General features: G+C 49.8%; 1 protein-coding gene across 5 annotated transcripts in view; it reads left to right on the top strand.

Moving 5' to 3' along the window:
* Window positions 1-21161, top strand: part of LOC140399163 (nuclear receptor subfamily 6 group A member 1) — a 684364-nt gene that overhangs the window by 519704 nt on the left and 143499 nt on the right. For all 5 annotated transcript variants that reach the window (XM_072488435.1, XM_072488433.1, XM_072488437.1 and 2 more), the window contains one exon: window positions 19396-19451. In XM_072488435.1, coding sequence (XP_072344536.1) covers window positions 19396-19451 — 56 coding nt within the window. The remainder of the gene's footprint in view (window positions 1-19395; window positions 19452-21161) is intronic.

The following is a 21161-nucleotide window of genomic DNA, read 5'->3' as shown; positions in this document are numbered from 1 at the left end:
AATGACCTATTTTATAAACAAAAAATGAATAAATAATAAATAACAAAAATGAAAACTAACCCTAATTGGCAACTGCTTTATCACAAGTAACACTCTCCAAAAATATAATTTAACAGTCCAATATATAATTATCTGTCGCAACGACCTATACATATTATACAGTATATATTAACAACCCTGAGAGTCCTTCTGGTTCCTCCTCTTCCCCCCCCCCCCCCGGATCCTGGGCTGCTGCTGCTGCCTTCTTTTTTCCTTTCCATCTATCTTTCTGCGAGGTATTCGACGAACGGTTGCCACCGCCTGGTGAACCCTTGAGCCGACCCCCTTAGAACGAACTTAATCCGCTCTAGCTTTATAAACCCTGCCATGTCATTTATCCAGGTCTCCACCCCCGGGGGCTTGGTTTCTTTCCACATTAACAATATCCTGCGCTGGGCTACTAGGGACGCAAAGGCCAAAACATCGGCCTCTCTCGCCTCCTGCACTCCCGGCTCTTGTGCAACCCCAAATATAGCCAACCCCCAGCTTGGTTCGACCCGGACCCCCACTACTTTTGAAAGCACCTTTGTTACCCCCATCCAAAACCCCTGTAGTGCCGGGCATGACCAAAACATATGGGTATGATTCGCTGGGCTTCTCGAGCACCTCGCACACCTATCCTCCACCCCAAAAAATTTACTGAGCCGTGCTCCAGTCATATGCGCCCTGTGTAATACCTTAAACTGAATCCGGCTTAGCCTGGCACACGAGGACGACGAGTTTACCCTGCTTAGGGCATCTGCCCACAGCCCCTCCTCGATCTCCTCCCCCAGCTCTTCTTCCCATTTCCCTTTTAATTCATCTACCATAGTCTCCCCTTCGTCCCTCATTTCCCTATATATATCTGACACCTTACCATCCCCCACCCATATCTTTGAGATCACTCTGTCCTGCACCTCTTGTGTCGGGAGCTGCGGGAATTCCCTCACCTGTTGCCTCGCAAAAGCCCTCAGTTGCATATACCTGAATGCATTCCCTTGGGGCAACCCATATTTCTCGGTCAGCGCTCCCAGACTCGCGAACTTCCCATCCACAAACAGATCTTTCAGTTGCGTTATTCCTGCTCTTTGCCACATTCCATATCCCCCATCCATTCCCCCCGGGGCAAACCTACGGTTGTTTCTTATCGGGGACCCCCCCCAAGGCTGCAGTCTTTCCCCTATGCCGTCTCCACTGTCCCCAAATCTTCAGTGTAGCCACCACCACCGGGCTTGTGGTGTAGTTCCTCGGTGAGAACGGCAATGGGGCTGTCACCATAGCCTGTAGGCTAGTCCCCCTACAAGACACCCTCTCTAATCTCTTCCACGCCGCTCCCTCCTCCTCTCCCATCCACTTACTCACCATTGAAATATTAGCGGCCCAATAATACTCACTTAGGCTCGGTAGTGCCAGCCCCCCCCTATCCCTGCTACGCTGTAAGAATCCCTTCCTCACTCTCGGGGTCTTCCCGGCCCACACAAAACCCATGATGCTCTTTTCAATCCTTTTTTAAAAAAGCCTTCGTGATCACCACCGGGAGGCACTGAAACACAAAGAGGAATCTCGGGAGGACCACCATCTTAACCGCCTGCACCCTCCCTGCCAGTGACAGGGATACCATATCCCATCTCTTAAAATCCTCCTCCATTTGTTCCACCAACCGCGTTAAATTTAACCAATGCAATGTGCCCCAATTCTTGGCTATCTGTATCCCCAGGTAACGAAAGTCCCCTGTTACCTTCCTCAACGGTAGGTCCTCTATTTCTCTACTCTGCTCCCCTGGATGCACCACAAACAACTCACTTTTCCCCATGTTCAATTTATCAGGACTTCAATTCTTTTGATGCACTTCTTCTGAAGCGCCTCGTGCGTCTGCATTTTGACCGCTAGGCCCAGGATCTCGTCCTCGTTGTCAGTTACCTTTTGCTCCACCACACGGAGCTCTATCTCCTGGGCCTTTTGTGTCTCTTTAAGCCCCTCAATTGCCTATAACATCGGGGCCAGCACCTCCTTTCTTAGCACCTCCACACACCGTCTTAGAAATTCATCCTGGTCCAGTCCCCATGTCGCCTGGGCTCCCTCCGACGCCATCTTGTTTCTTTTTTTCCTCTGCTGCTGCCCTTGAGGATCCTCCGTGATCTGGCCGCCGCCGCCGATCTTTTTCTTTCACACTCGGGGGGGACTCTCTGTTGCTTCACCCCACACCGGGTTTCGTCGCAAAAAATTCCCGTTGGGGCTCTTAAAAAGAGCCAGAAAGTCCGTCAAAGCTGGAGCCGCCGAAACGTGCGGCTTAGCTGATCATCGCCGCAACCGGAAGTCCTCGCCTTTATTGCTTTTTAAGAGTTAACTGGCACCGATGCAAGAATAGCTTGCACAAATGCAGTAGCATTTTTTAAAAGAAGCAGGAGCCATTTTGTAATTAAGTAATTCAAATTTGGCCAAACTTAGGCAGTAAAATTGTAGAATTGAGTTTGAGATCAGTGAGGCACCCAGAATTTCATTCAGTGCATGGAAAGGCTATGAACAATCCATGCCACTAGGTGGTACTGCAAACAGTACAGTATCTCAGTTCCTGCACCTTCGTTTGGTAATTGGTTTTATGCCATTTCAGCCCCCATTAATACAGTTCAACAATACTGAACTTAACTAAGAGAAGACCAATGTTATAGGAAAAAATATATTAAAAATAAATATTTTTTCCTACACATTTGAATTTAATACAAAAACAGAGCTTTGCAGACAAAGAACAACGGTAATAATAGTTAACAGAATAAAAATGACAGTCATGAGCCCCACACTGTCAACAAGTCCATGACTGAGGTCCCAGTACTATTTTACATTATTTACAATATTACATTATTTACAACCGCGTTTATACAATTATACAATACCAGGAAAGGTTCTCACTGGATTCCTACCACATAGCGGCAGGAGTTGCATCCAGCTTTGCCCACATACAGGGCAGCACGGTAGGGCAGTGGTTAGCACCGGGATTACGGCGCTGAGGACACGGGTTCAAATCCCGGCCCTGGTCACTGTCCGTGTGGAGTTTGCACATTCTCCCCTGTGTCTGCATGGGTTTCACCCCCACAACCCAAAGAATGTGCAGGTTGGGTGGATTGGCCATGCTCAGTTGCCCCTTAATTGGAAAAAAAAAATAATTGGGTACTCTAAATTTATTTTTAAAAAAGCTTTGCCCACATACTTACATATATCGCTGGTATCCTTCCCCTCATTGCTGATTGGCTTTGTTTCACTGGTTGAGAGGGGGTGAAGAGTCCCGTTCCCATTCCAATTCCCATTCCCATTGTGTTTTCGAGGGAGGGTGGTGGATCAGTCCGTTTTCCTGATTTAGCCCGTGTGAGCGGTTTGTGTTCCCTCCTGTGGGTGGCCTTCCTCCCCATTCCTTCTCTGCTTTCGCGATCTTCCATCCATCCAGATGACATTCCCTGCCCTGGTTAGCTGCTGATTGCAAACATAGATTAACATAGAATTTACAGTGCAGAAGGAGGCCATTCGGCCCATCAAGACTGCACCGGCTCTTGGAAAGAGCACCCTCCCCAAGGTCAACACCTCCACCCGATCCCCATAACCCAGTAACCCCACCCAACACTAAGGGCAATTTTGAACACTAAGGGCAATTTATCATGGCCAATCCACCTAACCTGCACATCTTTGGACTGTGGGAGGAAACCGGAGCACCCGGAGGAAACCCACGCACACACGGGGAGGATGTGCAGACTCCGCACAGACAGTGACCCAAGCCGGAATCAAACCTGGGACCGTGGAGCTGTGAAGCAATTGTGCTATCCACAATGCTACCGTGCTGCGAAATGGCTAAGACCTTGTTTCAAGTATTCGTGGAATCCCTCCTCGGACCCTCATATTGCAAATTTTATTTTTTCTAGCCTCAGGAACTCAGCCAGATCAGACAGCCATTCCGAGGCCCTGGGTGGTGCTGCCGACTTCCAACCTAGCAGAAGTCGCCACCTGGTGATTAGTGAGGCAAAGGCCAGGGTGTCCACCCATTTCCCTGTCCAGAGCTCTGGATGCTCTGACACCCCAAAGAGTGCCACAGATGGATACGGCCCCATCTCGACCCCCCACCACCCTGGACATAGCCTCAAAGAAGGCTGTCCAGAACTCCAAGTCTGGGGCAGGACCAGACATGTGGGTATGGTTGCCTGGGGCCCCCTGACAACACTCGCACCTATCCTCCACCTCCGAGAAGAATCTGCTCATTGAGTGTCTTGGTGAGATGAGCTCTGTGCACTACCTTGATCTGCATCAGGCTTAGCCCAGCGTAGGAGGAGGTAGAGTTGATCCTGTGCTGTGGCTTGATCCAGAGTTCTCCCCTCTATCTCAATGCCCATTTCCTCCCGCTTTTCTATCTGGTCTCGTCCAGTGCGGTCCTGACCTTTTCCATCTGGCATCTGTAGATGTCGCCACACTTGTTATCCCTAATCCAGCCCTACCATTGTGTCCCGAAATGTGTGTCTGGGTCTCTGAGGGAACGTTTTTGTCTCCTTATGGAAAGTCGTGCAGCTGCAGGTACCTGAGCTCATTCCCTTTCTGGAGTTTGTGAGGTCCTTTAGGGTTGGCAGTCTGTTGTCCGCGTACATATCCTCTACTGTCAGTGTCCCTCTGATCTCCCTCCAAGTCCCAAATGCAATGTCCACCCTCGTTGGTGTGAACTAGTTGTTGGCACCTGAACTGATTCCATGTCCTTAGGATGGCTACTACAACTGGGCTTCTGCAGTGTGGGGGGTAGGGAGGCCAGCGCTCGGAGAGATGCCTCCTCTATTTGGACCCAGTCCACCTCGATTTCCTTAGCCACCCCTTTACCCTCTCCGTGTTTGCCACCCAGTGGTAAACTGTAAGGTTTGGTAGAGCCAGGCCTCCCTCATGCCGCCCCTGTAAAATAATCTTCCGTATCCTAAGGAGTCCAATTATCTTTCTCATGCTGACTAGCAGGTTTGACACGTGGAGTAGGTCATCCGCATAAAGCAAGACTCTATGCTGTCTGCCCCCTCGCCATATGCCTGCCAACCAATCCGCCGATCTAAGGGCGATAGGCAGCGGCCTGATTGCCAGTACGAACAGGAGCGGGGCTAGCGGGCAGCCCCGCCTTGTTCCCCTGTGCAACTGGAGGTATTTGGAGCTGGTCGATATGTTCGCTGTACAGGAGCTTCACCCACGTGGTAAACTCTGCTCCAAACCCAAACCATTCAAGCACTTCCATGAGGTACCACTATTTTACTCGATCGAAGACTTTCCCAGAGTCCAGGGAGACAATCGCCTCTGGTGCCTTCTCCCCGAATGGGGTTATTATTACATTCAGCAGGCGTCAGATGTTCACTGTTTGTTGTCTGTCCCGTTTGATCTTCTGAGATCACTTCTGGCAGGCAACTCTCCAGCCGCCTCGCCAGTGCTTTCGCAAGGACTTTCGCAACAGTATTTAGGAGGGTCTGAATGATTCACACTCAGTCAGGTCTTTGTCCTTTTTGGGGATCAAGAGATCGAGGCCTGGATCAGCGTGGGCAGCAGACCTCCTTTGACAGTGAGTAATTGAACAACTCCCACAGATGCGGGGCCAGCGCTGCTGAGAATTTCTTGTAAAACTGTACCGGGAACCCATCCAGTCTCGGCGCTTTCCCTGACTTTGTGAAATTGATGCATTCCATGATTTTGCCCAGCCCTAGCGGAGCTTCCAGCCCTTGTTTCCTGTCCTCCACCACCATCGGTATCTCCAGTCTGTCGAGGAACTGTTCCATCCCTCAATTTCCCTCCGGGGGTTTGGAGGTGCATGGCCCTCGGTAAAAGTTTGTAAAGACTTCGTTAACCTCGTTTGAGTCCACTACTATCCTACCATTTCTGTCCCTAACTTGTGCTATTGTTTTGCGCCACCTGTTTGCTCAGCTAGTATGCCAGCATGTGGCTGGTGTTGTCTCCATGTTCGTAGAAGGGCCCCGCCTGACAGTGCTGGTGGACTTTTGCCGTGTGGATAGCAGTTCAAATTCCATCCGTAAAGGGTATGACCTCCCCGCTCTGGTTGAGGATACATAATCGTCTACGGCTTGGGATATTTTAGTACAGAATTCCTTATCAGTGAGGAAAGCTATATCCATCCTCAGGGGGGCATGTAATGTGGCGTGTGATTGGAGATTACACTTATGGAGTATTTGCCTTTGTTATCCCCTGGAAGCACCCTTTTCCCCACAACTAAAAAATCTATGCACGAGTAGGCCATATGCGCGTGGAAGAAGAGGAATTTATTTTCTCTCAGGTGGTGAAACCTCCACGGGTCTACACCCCCCCCCACCCAATCTGCTCCACAAAGGCGTTCATTCTTGTGTCTTCCTGACATGTTACCTGTCCTGAGGTTGGATCTGTCCACTGTCAGGTCCTGTACACAGTTAAAGTCTCCCCCACACCCCCATGATAAGTCGGTGGGTGTCTAGGTCCGGGATATCGGCCATTGTTTTCTGAACAAACTCTGTGTCGTCCCAGTTCAGGTCGTATATATTAACAATACTACTGTGGCCACTTCCAGGGTCCCGGTGACCATTACGTATTGCTCCTCTGGGTCCGTCACTTTATCCATGCTGATGGTGGATGTAGCTCCTTCTACGGGGTCAACCATACTCACCTTGGGGGTCCAGTCCTGTCCGTTCGGGCCAGCCCTTACCTATGTGCCATTCAAAGTGGCTGCCGACTACATCCTCATTTTCACCATCCCCATGTGTTGTCTGTTGCAACCTGTGCTTAAACCCCCACCCCCTCTGTTTCTCCCTCCTGTTCGCCCCTGCCCTTTTGCTCCCCCCTCCTGGTCCCCCTCTCCACACTTGGCTTTCCCCCCCCCCCACACTTATCTGCAACCCCAGGCCTCCCTCTTTTTTGCCCTTTTTTGCCCCTGAATTTCTGACTTCTGCCAGGTCTCCCACCTGGGAGGCGCACTGTAGACTCCTCCTTCGCTGTACTCCCATACACCAACTTGCCAAACCACACCCCACTTTTGTACAGGGCAGATTTGTCGCTGTTGAATTTGGCCCGATGCTTGGCCAGGTCTGCCCCAATGTCTTGGTACAAGTGGATGGAATGTCCTTCCTACTTGCTCCCTCTCGCCCACCTCAGGATCAGCCCTTTGTCCTGTTACTTGTGGAGCCTCACGATTATCGCCCGCAGTGGCTTCCCCACTTTGGGCTGCTGCCAAAGTGACATGTGGGCATGATCTACCTCTGGGGGCTTGGCAACGCCCTCCTCGCTGACCAGTTTCCCAAGCATCGGCGCTACATACTCCATTGGGTTCCTCCCCTCCGTTCCTTCTGGCATGTGCAAACTCCACATAGACAGTGACCCAGTTTTATATCTATACTGATGAGTCTCACTGGCTGTTTCTTGCTTGCTTGCTTCCTGTGGTGGTATGTATTAGGGGTAATATGGTACCTGTGAAGCCGAGAGGCTATTGGCTGACCGGTCCCGGGTCCTGGTTGGATCTGCCGACTTCTGGCTCCACCCTGAAGGCAGAGTATAAGAGCTCGAGTTCTCCCCGCAGCCTCATTCTGTTACTGAGCTGCTGGGGAACAAGTCTCGCTTAATAAAGCCTAGATAGACTTCATCGCTTCTCGTCTCGCGTAAGTCATTGTGAGCTACAATTTATTAAGCGAGCTTAAAAGACTATGGAGCTCCGGATCGCCCCGGAGTGCCTGCGGATTAGCCCCCATGCAGCAAACTCGGTGGCCGTGTTCAAACACTGGCTAGCATGCTTCGAAGGCTACCTTCGAACGGCCCCCGGCCGGATCACGGAAGAGCAGAAAATGCAGGTCCTGCATTCGAGGGTAAGCGGGAAGATTTACTCGCTTATAGAAGACGCGGAGGATTTCCCGACGGCGCTCCCGTTGCTGAAGGGTATCTACATTCGGCCCGTAAACCAGGTCTACGCACACCACCAACTCGCGACGAGACGGCAAATTCCCAGAGAATAGCTCGACGAATTCTACGGCGTGCTGCTGATTTTGGGACGAAACTGCAACTGCCTGCTGGTGAATGCGATCGAGCACACTGATCTGCTAATTCGAGATGCATTCGTGGCAGGTATGAACTCTCCCCAAATTCGTCAGAGACTTTTAGAAAGAGAGTCGCTAGGACTCTCAGAGGCACGGGCCCTTGCGGCCTCCCTTGATGTGGCCTCCCAAAACACTCGCGCCTACGGCCCCGACCGCGCGGCAGCCCCTTGGGCTCCGTGGACCCCCATCGCGACCAACTCCCCGGCACCCCCCGCAAGCTTGCGCGGTTAGAGCGCCAGACCATCTCGGGGGGGCCCGCTGCTACTTTTGTGGGCAGGCGAAACACCCCCGGCAGCGCTGCCCGGCCCGCGCAGCTACCTGTAAAAGCTGCGGCAGAAAGGGCCATTACGCGGCAGTGTGCCGGTCCCGGGGGGTCGCCGCAATCCCCGGAGAAGAACGAGGACAACACATCCCAAACACCCCCCCAGCGTCCCATGTGCGACCCGCGGGCGCCGCCATTTTGGGTCCCGGACACCACGAGGGGAGGATGGGCGCCGCCATCTTGTGACACCCCAGCCACGTGCGATTCATGGGGCGGCCATTTTGTCCACCCCCGACCGCGTGCGATTCATGGGGGCGGCCATTTTGTCCACCCCCGACCGCGTGCGATTCATGAACGCCGCCATCTTGGTTGACAACAAAGGACCCCAGCATAGACGGCTCCACGGGATCCGAAGAAAACGCCGCAACACTACTGCCACGACTGGCTTCGGTGGCACTGGATCAATCGCGGCCCCAGACACTCCAAACGACGACAACAACGATGCTGGTCAGCGGATATGAGACGCCATGCTTGATCGACTCCGGGAGCACGGAAAGTTTTATTCACCCAGATACGGTAAGACGCTGTTTTCTGTCCATCCATCCAAGCACGCAAAAGATTTCCCTAGCTGCAGGATCCCACTCAGTGGAGATCAAAGGGTTCTGCATCGCGAACCTAACGGTGCAAGGGAGGGAGTTTAAGAACTACAGGCTCTACGTCCTTTCCCAACTCTGCACGCCCACATTACTGGGATTAGACTTCCAGTGTAACCTCCAGAGCCTAACATTCCAATTCGGCGGCCCAATACCCCCACTCACTATCTGCAGCCTCGCAACCCTCAAGGTTGAACCGCCGTCCTTGTTTGCAAACCTCACCCCGGATTGCAAACCCGTCGCCACTAGGAGCAGACGGTACAGCGCCCAGGACCGGATGTTTATCCGGTCTGAAGTCCAGCGGTTGCTGAAGGAAGGCATAATCCAGGCCAGCAATAGTCCCTGGAGAGCCCAGGTGGTAGTCGTGAAGACCGGGGAGAAGCAAAGGATGATCGTAGACTATAGTCAGACCATCAACAGGTACACGCAGCTAGATGCGTACCCTCTCACCCGCATATCTAACATGGTCAATCGGATTGTCCAGTACAAGGTCTTTTCCACTGTGGACCTCGAGTCCGCATACCACCAGCTCCCCATCCACCCAGGTGACCGCAAGTACACCACCTTCGAGGCAGACGGGCGGCTATACCATTTCCTAAGGGTCCCATTTGGCGTCACGAACGGGGTCTCGGTCTTCCAACGGGAGATGGACCGAATGGTTGACCAGCACGGGTTGCAGGCCACGTTCCCGTATCTCGACAACGTAACCATCTGCGGCCACGATCAGCAGGACCACGACGCCAACCTCCAAAAGTTCCTCCAGACCGCTAACGCCCTGAACCTCACATATAACGAGGAAAAATGCGTTTTTAGCACAAACTGTTTGGCCATCCTGGGATACGTAGTGCGCAATGGAGTGATAGGCCCCGACCCCGAACGCATGCGCCCCCTTATGGAATTTCCCCTCCACCACTGCTCCAAAGCCCTGAAACATTGCCTGGGCTTCTTTTCATATTACGCCCAGTGGGTCCCCCAGTACGCAGACAAGGCCCGCCCGCTAATACAGTCCACTACCTTCCCCCTGTCGACAGAGGCCCGCCAGGCCTTCAGCCGCATCAAAGCGGATATCGCAAAGGCCACGATGCGCGCCATCGACGAGTCCCTCCCCTTCCAGGTCGAGAGCAACGCATCCGTGTAGCTCTGGCGGCCACTCTTAACCAAGCGGGCAGACCCGTGGCCTTTTTCTCCCGGACCCTCCACGCCTCAGAAATCCGCCACTCCTCAGTGGAAAAGGAAGCCCAAGCCATAATGGAAGCTGTGTGATATTGGAGGCATTACCTGGCCGGCAGGAGATTCACCCTCCTCACCGGTCGGTAGCCTTTATGTTCGATAATGCACAGCGCGGCAAAATTAAGAATGACAAGATCTTAAGGTGGAGGATCGAGCTCTCCACCTATAACTATGAAATCTTGTATCGTCCCGGAAAGCTGAACGAGCCGTCCGGTGCCCTATGCCGCGGCACATGTGCCAACGCACAAATAGACCGGCTCCAAGCCCTCCACGAGGACGTCTGCCACCCAGTGCTCACTCGATTCTACCATTTCGTAAAGTCCCGCAACCTCCCCTACACCGTTGAGGAGCTCTGTACAGTCACCAGGAACTGCCACATCTGCGCAGAGTGCAAACCGCACTTTTTCAGGCCGGATAGAGCGCACCTGATCAAGGCTTCCCGCCCCTTTGAACGCCTCAGTTTGAATTTCAAAGGGCCCCTCCCCTCCACCGACCGCAACGCATACTTCCTAAACGTAGTGGACGAGCACTCCCGTTTCCCCTTCGCCATTCCCTGCCCCGACATGACAGCGGCCACAGTCATTAAAGCCCTGGGCACCATCTTTACACTGTTCGGCTTCCCCGCATACATCCATAGCGACAGGGGGTCCTCCTTCATGAGTGAATGTGGTGATATGTATTAGGGGTAATATGGTACCTGTGAAGCCGAGAGGCTATTGGCTGACAGGTCCCGGGTCCTGGTCGGATCTGCCGACTTCTGGCTCCGCCCTGAAGGCGGAGTATAAGAGCTCAAGTTCTCCCCGCAGCCTCATTCTGTTACTGAGCTGCTGGGGAACAAGTATCGCTTAATAAAGCCTAGATAGACTTCATCGCTTCTCGTCTCGCATAAGTCATTGTGCGTTACACTTCCTTCTGGTCTGGTCAGGGTCATCTCACACTTTGCTTTGAATCTTTGCTTCAAGTCTTCTACTTATCTTCTGCTCTTCTGCTTGTTTTCTGCTCTTCTGCCTCTTTTGCTTGCTCTTTTGCTTCTTCCGCTTGCTCTGCTCCTTCTGCCTCTGGTTTCCCTGAGATGCCTACTTTTATCCCCCCTCCACTCGCTTTTCCAGAAACTTCTCTGGCTCCTGGCCAATGAGGTCTCGGGAGGGGGATCCCAGCAGCCAATGGTCCAGTTGATTGTCATGATATCCAGATCAGCATATCATGGTGCAATCACACACACACTGATGGATAGGCATTTGGACGAACCAGCACACACACAACATCGCAGCCAATCATTAGTAAGAGCACACGCACTATCAAAGGGGGAACACGAGAGTTCCCGCTCATTGTGGTAGGAGACAGCTCGGGACACAGAGCTTGCAGCGTGACACTCAGACATAGACCATGTGCTGAGTGCTTCACCAACATTAGTGATAGGGCTCGGTCCATAGGTTAGCTGGTAGCGAACGTACCCAAGTCTATAGTTAGTTGCATCTGTTACTTAACATAATAAAAACAAGTTGTACCATCTACAGCCGTGTTGGCTCATTTGTGTATCAGGACACCCAACACAACATTGATGACTGTTTGACAAGCCACATGAGCCCGCCCCAGATGTCCCATCTCTGGTGGTGTGGGCTGCACATGTACTGTTTCCATATAAGACAACAGTGGATACTCTCGGTGACGGAAAGTCTGGCTCGATCTGGGCTACGAGCAACAGACTTCCTGAGGTTTGACGGCAGTATGATTTAAAAATGACCACAAGTCAATGTTGAGGATTACCAGGGAAAACTGCTCCCCCACTGACTGTATACCACTGTGCCACCTCTTGCCCGTCTGTCCTGAAATTGGGACATACCCAGGGATATTGATGGTGGTGTCTTGAGTATTATCTGTAAGATATGATTCTGTGAATATGACTGTATCAAGCTATTGCCTGTCTAGTCTGAGGACAATTCTCCACATTTTTGCACAAAGCCCAAGATGTTAGTAAGGAGGACTTTGCATGGTTGACAGGGTCAGGTTTGCTGTTCTTGTTTCTGGCGCCTAGGTTAAAGCCTGGTTCATCCGGTTGCATTTCATTTAGTTTTGTAACAGTTTGAGACATGTGGCTTGCTAGGATATTTCAAAGGGCTTTTCAGAATCAACCACATTTCTGTAGGTCTGGAGTCACATGTAGGTAAGATCAGGTAAGGATGCCACATGGGGCGGGATTCTCCATTGGCCGATGGCGGAATAGGGAATCACGATTGGGCGGAGAATAGGTTCCGATGCCAAAATTGCAGCGGGATCCAATTTGACGCCAAATCGCAATTCTCCGTCACCTCGACAGCGGCATCAATGTGCTCCAGAATGCACGTACAGTGAACACCATTTGCACTTCATTAGCGGGCTCGACCCGGTATTTTCCAGGGCATCGGCAATTCTCCTCCTCCGATAGGCCGAGTTCCCAATGGTGTGCTTTTAAAAATTGTGAAACGGGAATTGTGGCTGATGAGGGAGAAAGAGAGAGCGAGAGAGAGGGTAGGACACGGCGAGGAGCGACTGTGGGCTGCCCCCTATGGGGGTGCCGGGCAGGGACTGCAGTACATTACCCTGGCAAGGGCAGTGCAGCCGACGGTACCTCAGGGCATCAAGGACAGGTGCCGTAGCCAGCGGCCCCCACAGTGCTGCCTACTGACGGGGCCAGGTGTGTGTGGGGGGGTGGGGGGGGGGGGCATTCAGGGACGGAGCCTGCCATGCCAAGCGGAGCCACCATGTAGCCCGTTGGGAGAGAGGGGGGGGGGCGGGTGCACCATGCTAACATGTCGGCCTTTCACCCCCTACAGATAATGGATATTGGAATTCAACCAGCAATGGGCAGCAATGGTGCCCTTCCTGCTAGTCGCTGCTGTTCTAGGGGAAGCCCTGAGGCTGGATGAGCTGGAGCTGCTCGAGAAGCGGGAAGCTGCAGCAATGGAGCGGGCAGCAAAGGAGCAGGTGGCAGCGAGCAGGAGGAGGTGCTAACGAGGCACCGAATAAGACTTTGTGCGTACTGGCACCGCCTGTCATTCGTGGCCTGCCGGAGACTCCAGCTGAGCAGAGAGACAGTGCAAAATGTCTACTGGATGATGGCACACCTGGCACCAAGAGGGTATGGGGGAGGACACTGGTCCCGGTGTCCGTCAAGGTAACGGTCGCCCTGAACATTTTTGCAACGGGGTCCTTCCAGGCACCGAGTGAGGACCTGTACGGGATCTCACAGACCTCGGTGCATAGGCGTATCTGCGCTGTCACGGAAACCCTATATACCCAAGCTCAATACATCCACTTCAATGTGTACCGAGCCCACCAGGAGGCCCGAGCAGGGGGGATCGCTGCCATGCCCAGGTCCAGGGGATGATCGACGGGATGCATGTTCCCCAATGGACACCTGCAGATAACCTGCCGTTCTACACAAACCAAAAGGGTACCACTCAAGGAATGTGCAGCTGATATGTGACCATCAGCTTTGCATCATTCACTTCTGCACCTGATACCCGGGCAGTGTGCACGACGTCTTCATCCTGGCACACTGGACGATTCCTGACATGTTGGAGACGCCCTTATCCACTGTGTTCATGGCTGATGACACCTATCCAGAAGCCACAGACCGACGCAGAGACCCGTTACAACAACGTCCATACATCAAGCAGGAGCATGATCGAGTGGTGCTTCAGCCTCCTGAAGATACGGTTCAAGTGACTGGAGCACTCTGGAGTGGCCCTCCAGTAAGATGCAGAGAGGGTCGCCCGCATCGTGGCTGCCTGCTGTGTCTTCCACAACATCGCACAGCAACGAAGCGATGTGCTAGAGGAGGAGGAACACCAGGCCTCGTCCAACAAGAAGGATGGGCAGGACATGGGGCACAGGGACACACGGGAGGCCACACAACTTGTGCGCCAGGGCCAATGTGCAAGGGATGCTCTGATTGCCTCCAGGTTCACCAGCTTTTGTGGCGGGGGGGGGTTACTGGCCAGGGGCACAGATACCACATCCCACCCCCTCGTCTGCAACCCCCTCCATGACACATACCTGCCGCACTCCGGGGTGGGGGCCCTGGTTGGCAGTAACAGTGAGTCTGGTCCATGGGATGGAGGATAATGACAACCCGCTCTGTGATGAGCTCTGGTGCTCCGCATCATTCGACTCCTGCCTCCAGGAGCACTTCCCACCGTCCACCTGGGTGATCCATGCATGGGAGCTTGCCACTCCATCACACCGTTCCATCGATTCCCTGGGATGAAGTTGGTGTGGACTGTCAGGAGGTGGTGGGGGGGGGGGGGGGGGGGGGGGTGTTGAGACCAGCCCACCCCATCCCTCACACCCATCTGACAGAGCACCGAGACAGATTGTAACCGTGGTAACAGGTGTTTAATGTGAACAATTATTTGCAGGTTTGTGCCCTAGCCCGATAACTAAACTGTACCTTGCACCCATGCCAACTTAACTAGTGTCTAACGTTTTGGTCTTACGGGCCCTAACGCTACTTCTAAGTAGTTTTCTGGACAGTACAGCAGGAATAGATATGGCCTGCTATGCTTCCTGCCCTGTAACCTGGATCCCTGTTGGCAGCCATCTTCTGGGGCGCCCGGCTGCTGCTCGGGTGTTACGGTTACCGAGGTGTTACGGTATTCCAGCAGAGAGTGTCCCAGGAGTGTCTTCCTTAAAGTGTCCAACCAAGTTGAGTGTCCCTGGGATGGTGGAGAGTATTGGAGACAGCTGTGACGGAATATCACTGTCGCCTTCCGACTCGAGTTCCGGGGTCTCCTGTGTCAAGGGCGGAGGGCTGGAAACCGCAACTAAGCGGGGTCTCGCCTGCGGCCAAACTCCACCTCGGCAGACTCCCTTTTCTCAGGGTCGCTGACCCCATCCAGGGCCTTCTGCTTACCCACAGTGAGGGGCTGCAGATACGGCAGTTTCCCTCTGCCTTGCTCCGCTCCCGACAGTTGTGCGCGGCCTTCTCCTGGGTGGGGACAGAAAATTACAGTGTTAGACAGTCGACGTATGCAGCCGAGTGTGGGGGTAGCTGGTGGCCTCAGTGGCCAGGACACCTGGCCATGGCGGCCAGTATGGTTGGTACCGACATATGATGCAGGGTGGGGTTTCACCCACCCTCGGGGGGGGGGGGTTGGTGGGGGAGGTGTCGGGTTACAGGCCAGGGGCACAGTACTCATACTGACAGCCCTGAGGAGGTCATGCAGTTTTTTACGGCACTGCTGACAGCTCCGGATGACATTGCCCACGGCACTGACTGTCTCTGCCATCCTGCGCCCAGGCATGCAAAAAGCAGTAGTTGCCAGCCTCCTTCCCAGGCCCAGGGTACATGGTCATCCTTCTCTCCTCCAGTGTCCAAGAGGGTCACGAGCTCTGCGTCCACGGACATTGGTGCCGCTCTCCGCTGCCATCTTGTTGACTGGGATAGTGTGTGTGGGAAGTGAAGTGAAGTTGTCAGCCTCCTGAGTGTCAATCGCAAAACTGATGAATCCCACGCCGTTTCTCACTAAAATCGATGTGTTCCATGTGGCGCCGGTGCTAGCCCCTAAGCAGTAACTGAATCGGTCCAGCTGTGGCACCAGTTTTGCTGCCGTGAAAGTCCACGAATTCTGCGTCGGCGTCAACACTTAGTCTCAGAAATGGAGAAACCCGCCCATTTGTTTTCCTGAAGGAAATTAGTGAACCAGTTGGATTTTTACAAAAATCTGCAATGATTTCATGGTTACCATCACTGCTGACCAGCAAATTATTTTTGTTGCAGGTAATTGAATTCAAATTCCACTAACTGCTGTGGTGGGATTTGAACCCTTGTCTCCAGAGCTGGGTTACTAGTGCAGTGACATTATCACTACGCCACTGCCTCCCCTTATGCTGAGGAGGTCATACCTGTGATTACATTCCTTGATAAACAGCTTTATACATTTGTAGTCATATACAGATATGCATGTATGCATATCGCCACTATTGACTTGGAATTATTTTACCTCGTTTCTATTTTTGGAACTCCCTCCACCACCAATGCAAAGTGGCAGCAGTAAGTACCATAAATAAGATGCACTGAAACAACGAACAAAGGGCTCCTTCAATAGCACTTCCAAACTACTGACCTCTACCACCTTGAAGGACAAGGGCAGCAGATATATGGGAACACCACCACCTGAAAGTTTCCTTCCAAACCGCACACCATCCTGACTTGGAATTAAATTGCTGTTCCTTCATTGTGACTGAAATCCTGGAACACAGGGTATACGTGCCTACAGCACATGAACTGCTGCGGTTCAAGAAAGTGGCTCACCATCATTTTCCCAAGGGCAACCATGGATGGGTAGCTAATGCTGGCCTTACCAGTGGTGCTAACATCCCATGATAGAATTTTAAAAAACAAATGGTTCTGTGGCTAAGGATCCATACAGCAACATGTGCTATCTATAATATCCTGTGCTTTGGCGAACCCAACGAGATTATAATAGTGTGGGATTCTTTGAGTTGTTCCCAGTTTTCCATAGGGAAATTGATGAATAATGTGAGTTGAACAAGAAGATATCTGTGATCAGCATTATGCAAGTGTGCACAGCAGGTTGAGGGAGCTTTGCCATTAGTCTCTTACTGTTACTTAGAAGACCGTGAACCATAAATTCAAGTTGCAATCACCTCTACGGACACAAACACCTTCTCTATCCTTAAAATGGCTTATTGGTTTGGCCTCAGGATAATAAAAAAGTTCTGTTGTGTCTCCCGTAGAGGATAGTAGTCTTCTCCTACAAGCTTTCCTGCATCCATGTATGATTATCTTGGACTGTATAGAAGTAGCTGTTAAGGTTATTTTGTATTTGATCACATAAGGTGAAAAATTATCCATTATGTGTGCCCCCTCAACTCTGCTTTCTTCTCTCCCAAAACTTACAAATAATGATCAATATCCATAGTTCCTATTTAAACAGCAGACTAATTCTGGGGGGAAAGTCGGAATACTAGGGGCAGAGCAGCTGCTCTTTAAAAATAGAAAAAAATGATGAGTTCTGTTTAAGAGAGGACATTTGCCATGGTAACTGTTCCTTAGGCAGTGGGAGGTTTCCGCTTGATTTTAAGGATCAGATTGACACGTTTGATGCACGTAGCTGAAGGGTCAAGCCTTGGACCACATTGAACCTCTGGCTTCATTTCATAATTGCAGTGAGCTCTGGAGGCCAATCGATGTCAAGAGGCAGCTTATTGCCTTACGCCAATTCAACTTAAGTGTAATCCTGGCAGCAACCCTTGGGTAGGTACCATTGTGTGTGTGTGTATGCAAAGGGTGAGAAGCTGAATGAGAAGGACAGGTGCAGGCTGACAGCAGTCCACAGCATTGCTGTGGAGCCAGGAGAAAAATTTCTGCTCCTCCTTTTAAGATGAAGAGAAAAAAACACAATTTCATGGTGGCCTGTAGCAGCCTTATTAAGATCCAGAAGAATCTGGAAAGACTACCAAATTACGGTGTGGGGTTATGAAACTGACATTAGGCCTGTCACATGCAAAAGAAAGTTCCTTGGTGGGTATTTCGGGAATACCGCAATGTCAGTCAAATTAATATGATGGATGTACATCTGCAAGCTGATTTTTACACCAATTTTGTGCCCTGAAAATGGATATGTTGGAGTCCAATTTTTGTCCTTGGGTTGGCTGTTGGACAATTTGATCATGTTATGGGCTTTTATGTCAGGGACAGTAGTTTGGGTCCTTAATAAGCTTGACACACATGAGGTGCATCAGTGTTAAATGCTCCAAGTACTTTTGGATTGCATTTTCACATGCACTGTGTGATACAAAGCAGACCTAGATGTCCAGTAATTCATAATAATACAATGTGCTGTGGCCATCTAAAATTATAGTAAATGACCCCAGAGGATTTCCTTCTGTGTTCCAATCTTAAAAACTAAATAACACGTCAGAAATGCTTTTCATAAATGTTAATTTAAATATTGAAAATTCCACCTGATTTCCCTTGATTTTTGAATACTTTATCAAACTAATACAGAGTAGCAGACAGCCTTTAATATCTTGGAAAACTAGTTCACAACTTTAAAATAGCTAGTGGTAATCTAGCTTAACTAGTTATTTGGGAAATAGATAAGAATTGTTGCACCTTTTGGTTACTGTTTTTAGGACTCATTGATCATTCACAAATATATTTGCTATTTAAACAAGGTTTTGATTAAAATAAATTCAAGAATTTGCCAGGGTTCAAACAGTATGAACCAAAGTTTGGTATCATAGAATACAATATTTCTACTTTAGCAAAACTTAGATATTTAGGAATATGGGATAAAGGATATATGCATGTTTTATTGAGTTACTAAATTGGAAAAGAAATTAATGCTCTTAGGTACTGAATAAATTGATTTTCATATTAAATGCACATGTTTCATACCTGCACAAAAATTATCTATTTGTCTAAAAGTTTGTGGTGGTCAGTAACCTCTAATACATAAATTATATTGATGTGGAGATGCCGGCGTTGGACTGGAGTGAGCACAGTAAGAAGTCTTACAACACCAGGTTAAAGTCCAACAGGTTTGTTTCGATGTCACTACCTTTCGGAGTGCTGCTCCTTCTTCAGGTGAAGAACGCAGTTCACCTGAAGAAGGAGCAGCGCTCCGAAAGGTAGTGACATCGAAACAAACCTGTTGGACTTTAACCTGGTGTTGTAAGACTTCTTACTATAAATTATATTGTTTTTGAAGAATGCATCTTGTTTTTCAGAATATATAATGGCAATACTTTATCTGTTGGGGGAAATATATTAGTCATCTTTTTAAAATATAATTTCCTTATATTAAAAAAGAGAGATTTTAACATCAGGCACATTGAAAAGAAGGATACAGGTTACTACGATCCGATTCATTGTTCCATCACTATTAAAGGCAGGGGAGGCAAGTCGATGTTTTCGGTTTGAAGGAGATTCAACAGAAGAGTGCCTTCAGTGTAATTGTTGCTTGACCGTTAATGATTGGCTCAGAGTAACAGTGGCAGAAACCTGGTTATATTATCTGCCTGTTTTCTAATTGATGTGTGACAAGAGCAGATCAAGGGAATGCTATGCACAAATTTTATAAGAAAATGAAAATCAGTCTTGTAAATGCACTAACGGTGGTGTTAATCTGATCAGTTTTTATTTTATTTTTTTCAGCAATCAGGGAGGATGGAATGCCAGGAGGTAGAAACAAAAGTATTGGTCCTGTTCAGGTAATTGTTTTAGTTATGAAAATTAAACTATAGTTTAAGTGTGAGTCTTTACAGATAAACAAATCTTTATAGGAACAGTCAGTGTGAGTGGAGTGAGTGATAATCACACGTAATCGAGGTGTGAATTGTCTCAAGCCAGGTGTCCTGTAAAGATTTGTTTATCTGTAAAGACTCACATTCCAACCATTCTTCACATTCAAATCTGTAATTATCTTGCAATTGTGTCTCTCCTATATATGCAGTGATTGTGAATCTGCCTCCACTTCACCTGATGAAGGAGCAGCACTCCGAAAGCTTATGATTTCAAATAAGCTTGTTGGACCTTAACCAGGTGTTGTGAGACTTCTTACTGTGGAGAGAGAAACAGAGTTAATGTTTCAAGTCTACGTCACTCTTCAGAGCTTTCCGTCTCCTTAAAAGCTGTGAACTCTGCAATTCTAGTGTCTGTTGTTATCCTATCAGGCTCAACTAATTAATCACAGATCAGGGATTGAATTGAAACATTTCCAGTCAGTGCTGGGTCCACTGTTATTTGTTATTTATCTTAAATGATTTGGATGAGAATTTAGGAGGCATGGTTAGTAAGTTTGCAGATGACACCAAGATTGGTGGCATAGTGGACAATGAAGAAGAATATCTAGGATTGCAATGGGATCTTGATCACTTGGGCCACGGGGACGATGAATGGCAGATGGAGTTTAATTTAGATAAATGTGAGGTGATGCATTTTGTTAGAGCGAATCGGGCCAGGACCTGCAGGACCTACTCAGTTAATGGTAGGGTGTTGGGGAGAGTTATGGAACAATGAGATCTAGGAGTACAGGTTCATAGCTCCTTGAAAGTGGAGTCACAGGTAGACAGGGTGGTGAAGAAGGCATTCGGCATGCTTGGTTTCATTGGTCAGTACATTTAATACAAGAGTTGGGACCTCATGTTCAAGTTGTACAAGACATTAATTAGTAAGGCCACACTTGGAATACTGTGTACAGTTCTGGTCACCCTATTATGGAAAGGATATTATTAAACTAGAAAGATTGCAGAAAAGATTTACTAGGATGCTACCGAGACTTGATGGTTTGTGTTATAAGGAAAGTATAGATAGGCTGGGACTTTTTTCTCTGGAGCGTTGGAGGCTTAGGGTTGATCTTATGGAGGTCTATAAAATAATGAGGGGCATAAATAAGGCAGATAGTCAACATCTTTTCCCAAAGGTAGGGGAGTCTAAAACTAGAGGGCATAGGTGAGAGGGGAGAGATACGAAAGGATCCAGAGGGGCAATTTTTTCACACAGAGGGTGGTGAGTGTCTGGAACGAGCTGTCAAAGGCACTAGTAGAGGCGGGTACGATTTTGTCTTTTAAAAAGCATTTAGGCAGTTATATGGGTAAAATGAGGGATATGAGCCAAATGCGGGCAATTGGGACTAACTTAGTGGTAAAAACTGGGCGGCATGGACAAGTTGGGCCTAAGGGCCTGTTTCCATGCTGTAAACCTCTGCGACTTTTAAAAAAATATATTTTTATTGAGGTATTTGAAAATTTTTATGACATTAACAAAAACAATAACATCCACATGGCAAAATGAACATTCTCTACCCCCTCCCTGCCCAATCTTCACGCACCTCCACCAAACAACAACAATCCGCCTGCTACTGCATCTGCTGACATTTTAATTTTCCCCGAGAAAGTCGACGAACAGCTGCCACCTCCGGG

This window comes from Scyliorhinus torazame, chromosome 22 (genome assembly GCF_047496885.1).
Source record: "Scyliorhinus torazame isolate Kashiwa2021f chromosome 22, sScyTor2.1, whole genome shotgun sequence".
Classification (NCBI taxonomy): Eukaryota; Metazoa; Chordata; class Chondrichthyes; order Carcharhiniformes; family Scyliorhinidae; genus Scyliorhinus; species Scyliorhinus torazame.
Note: the sequence above shows the minus strand (reverse complement) of the source record. Positions and strands in the feature narration are given on the sequence as shown.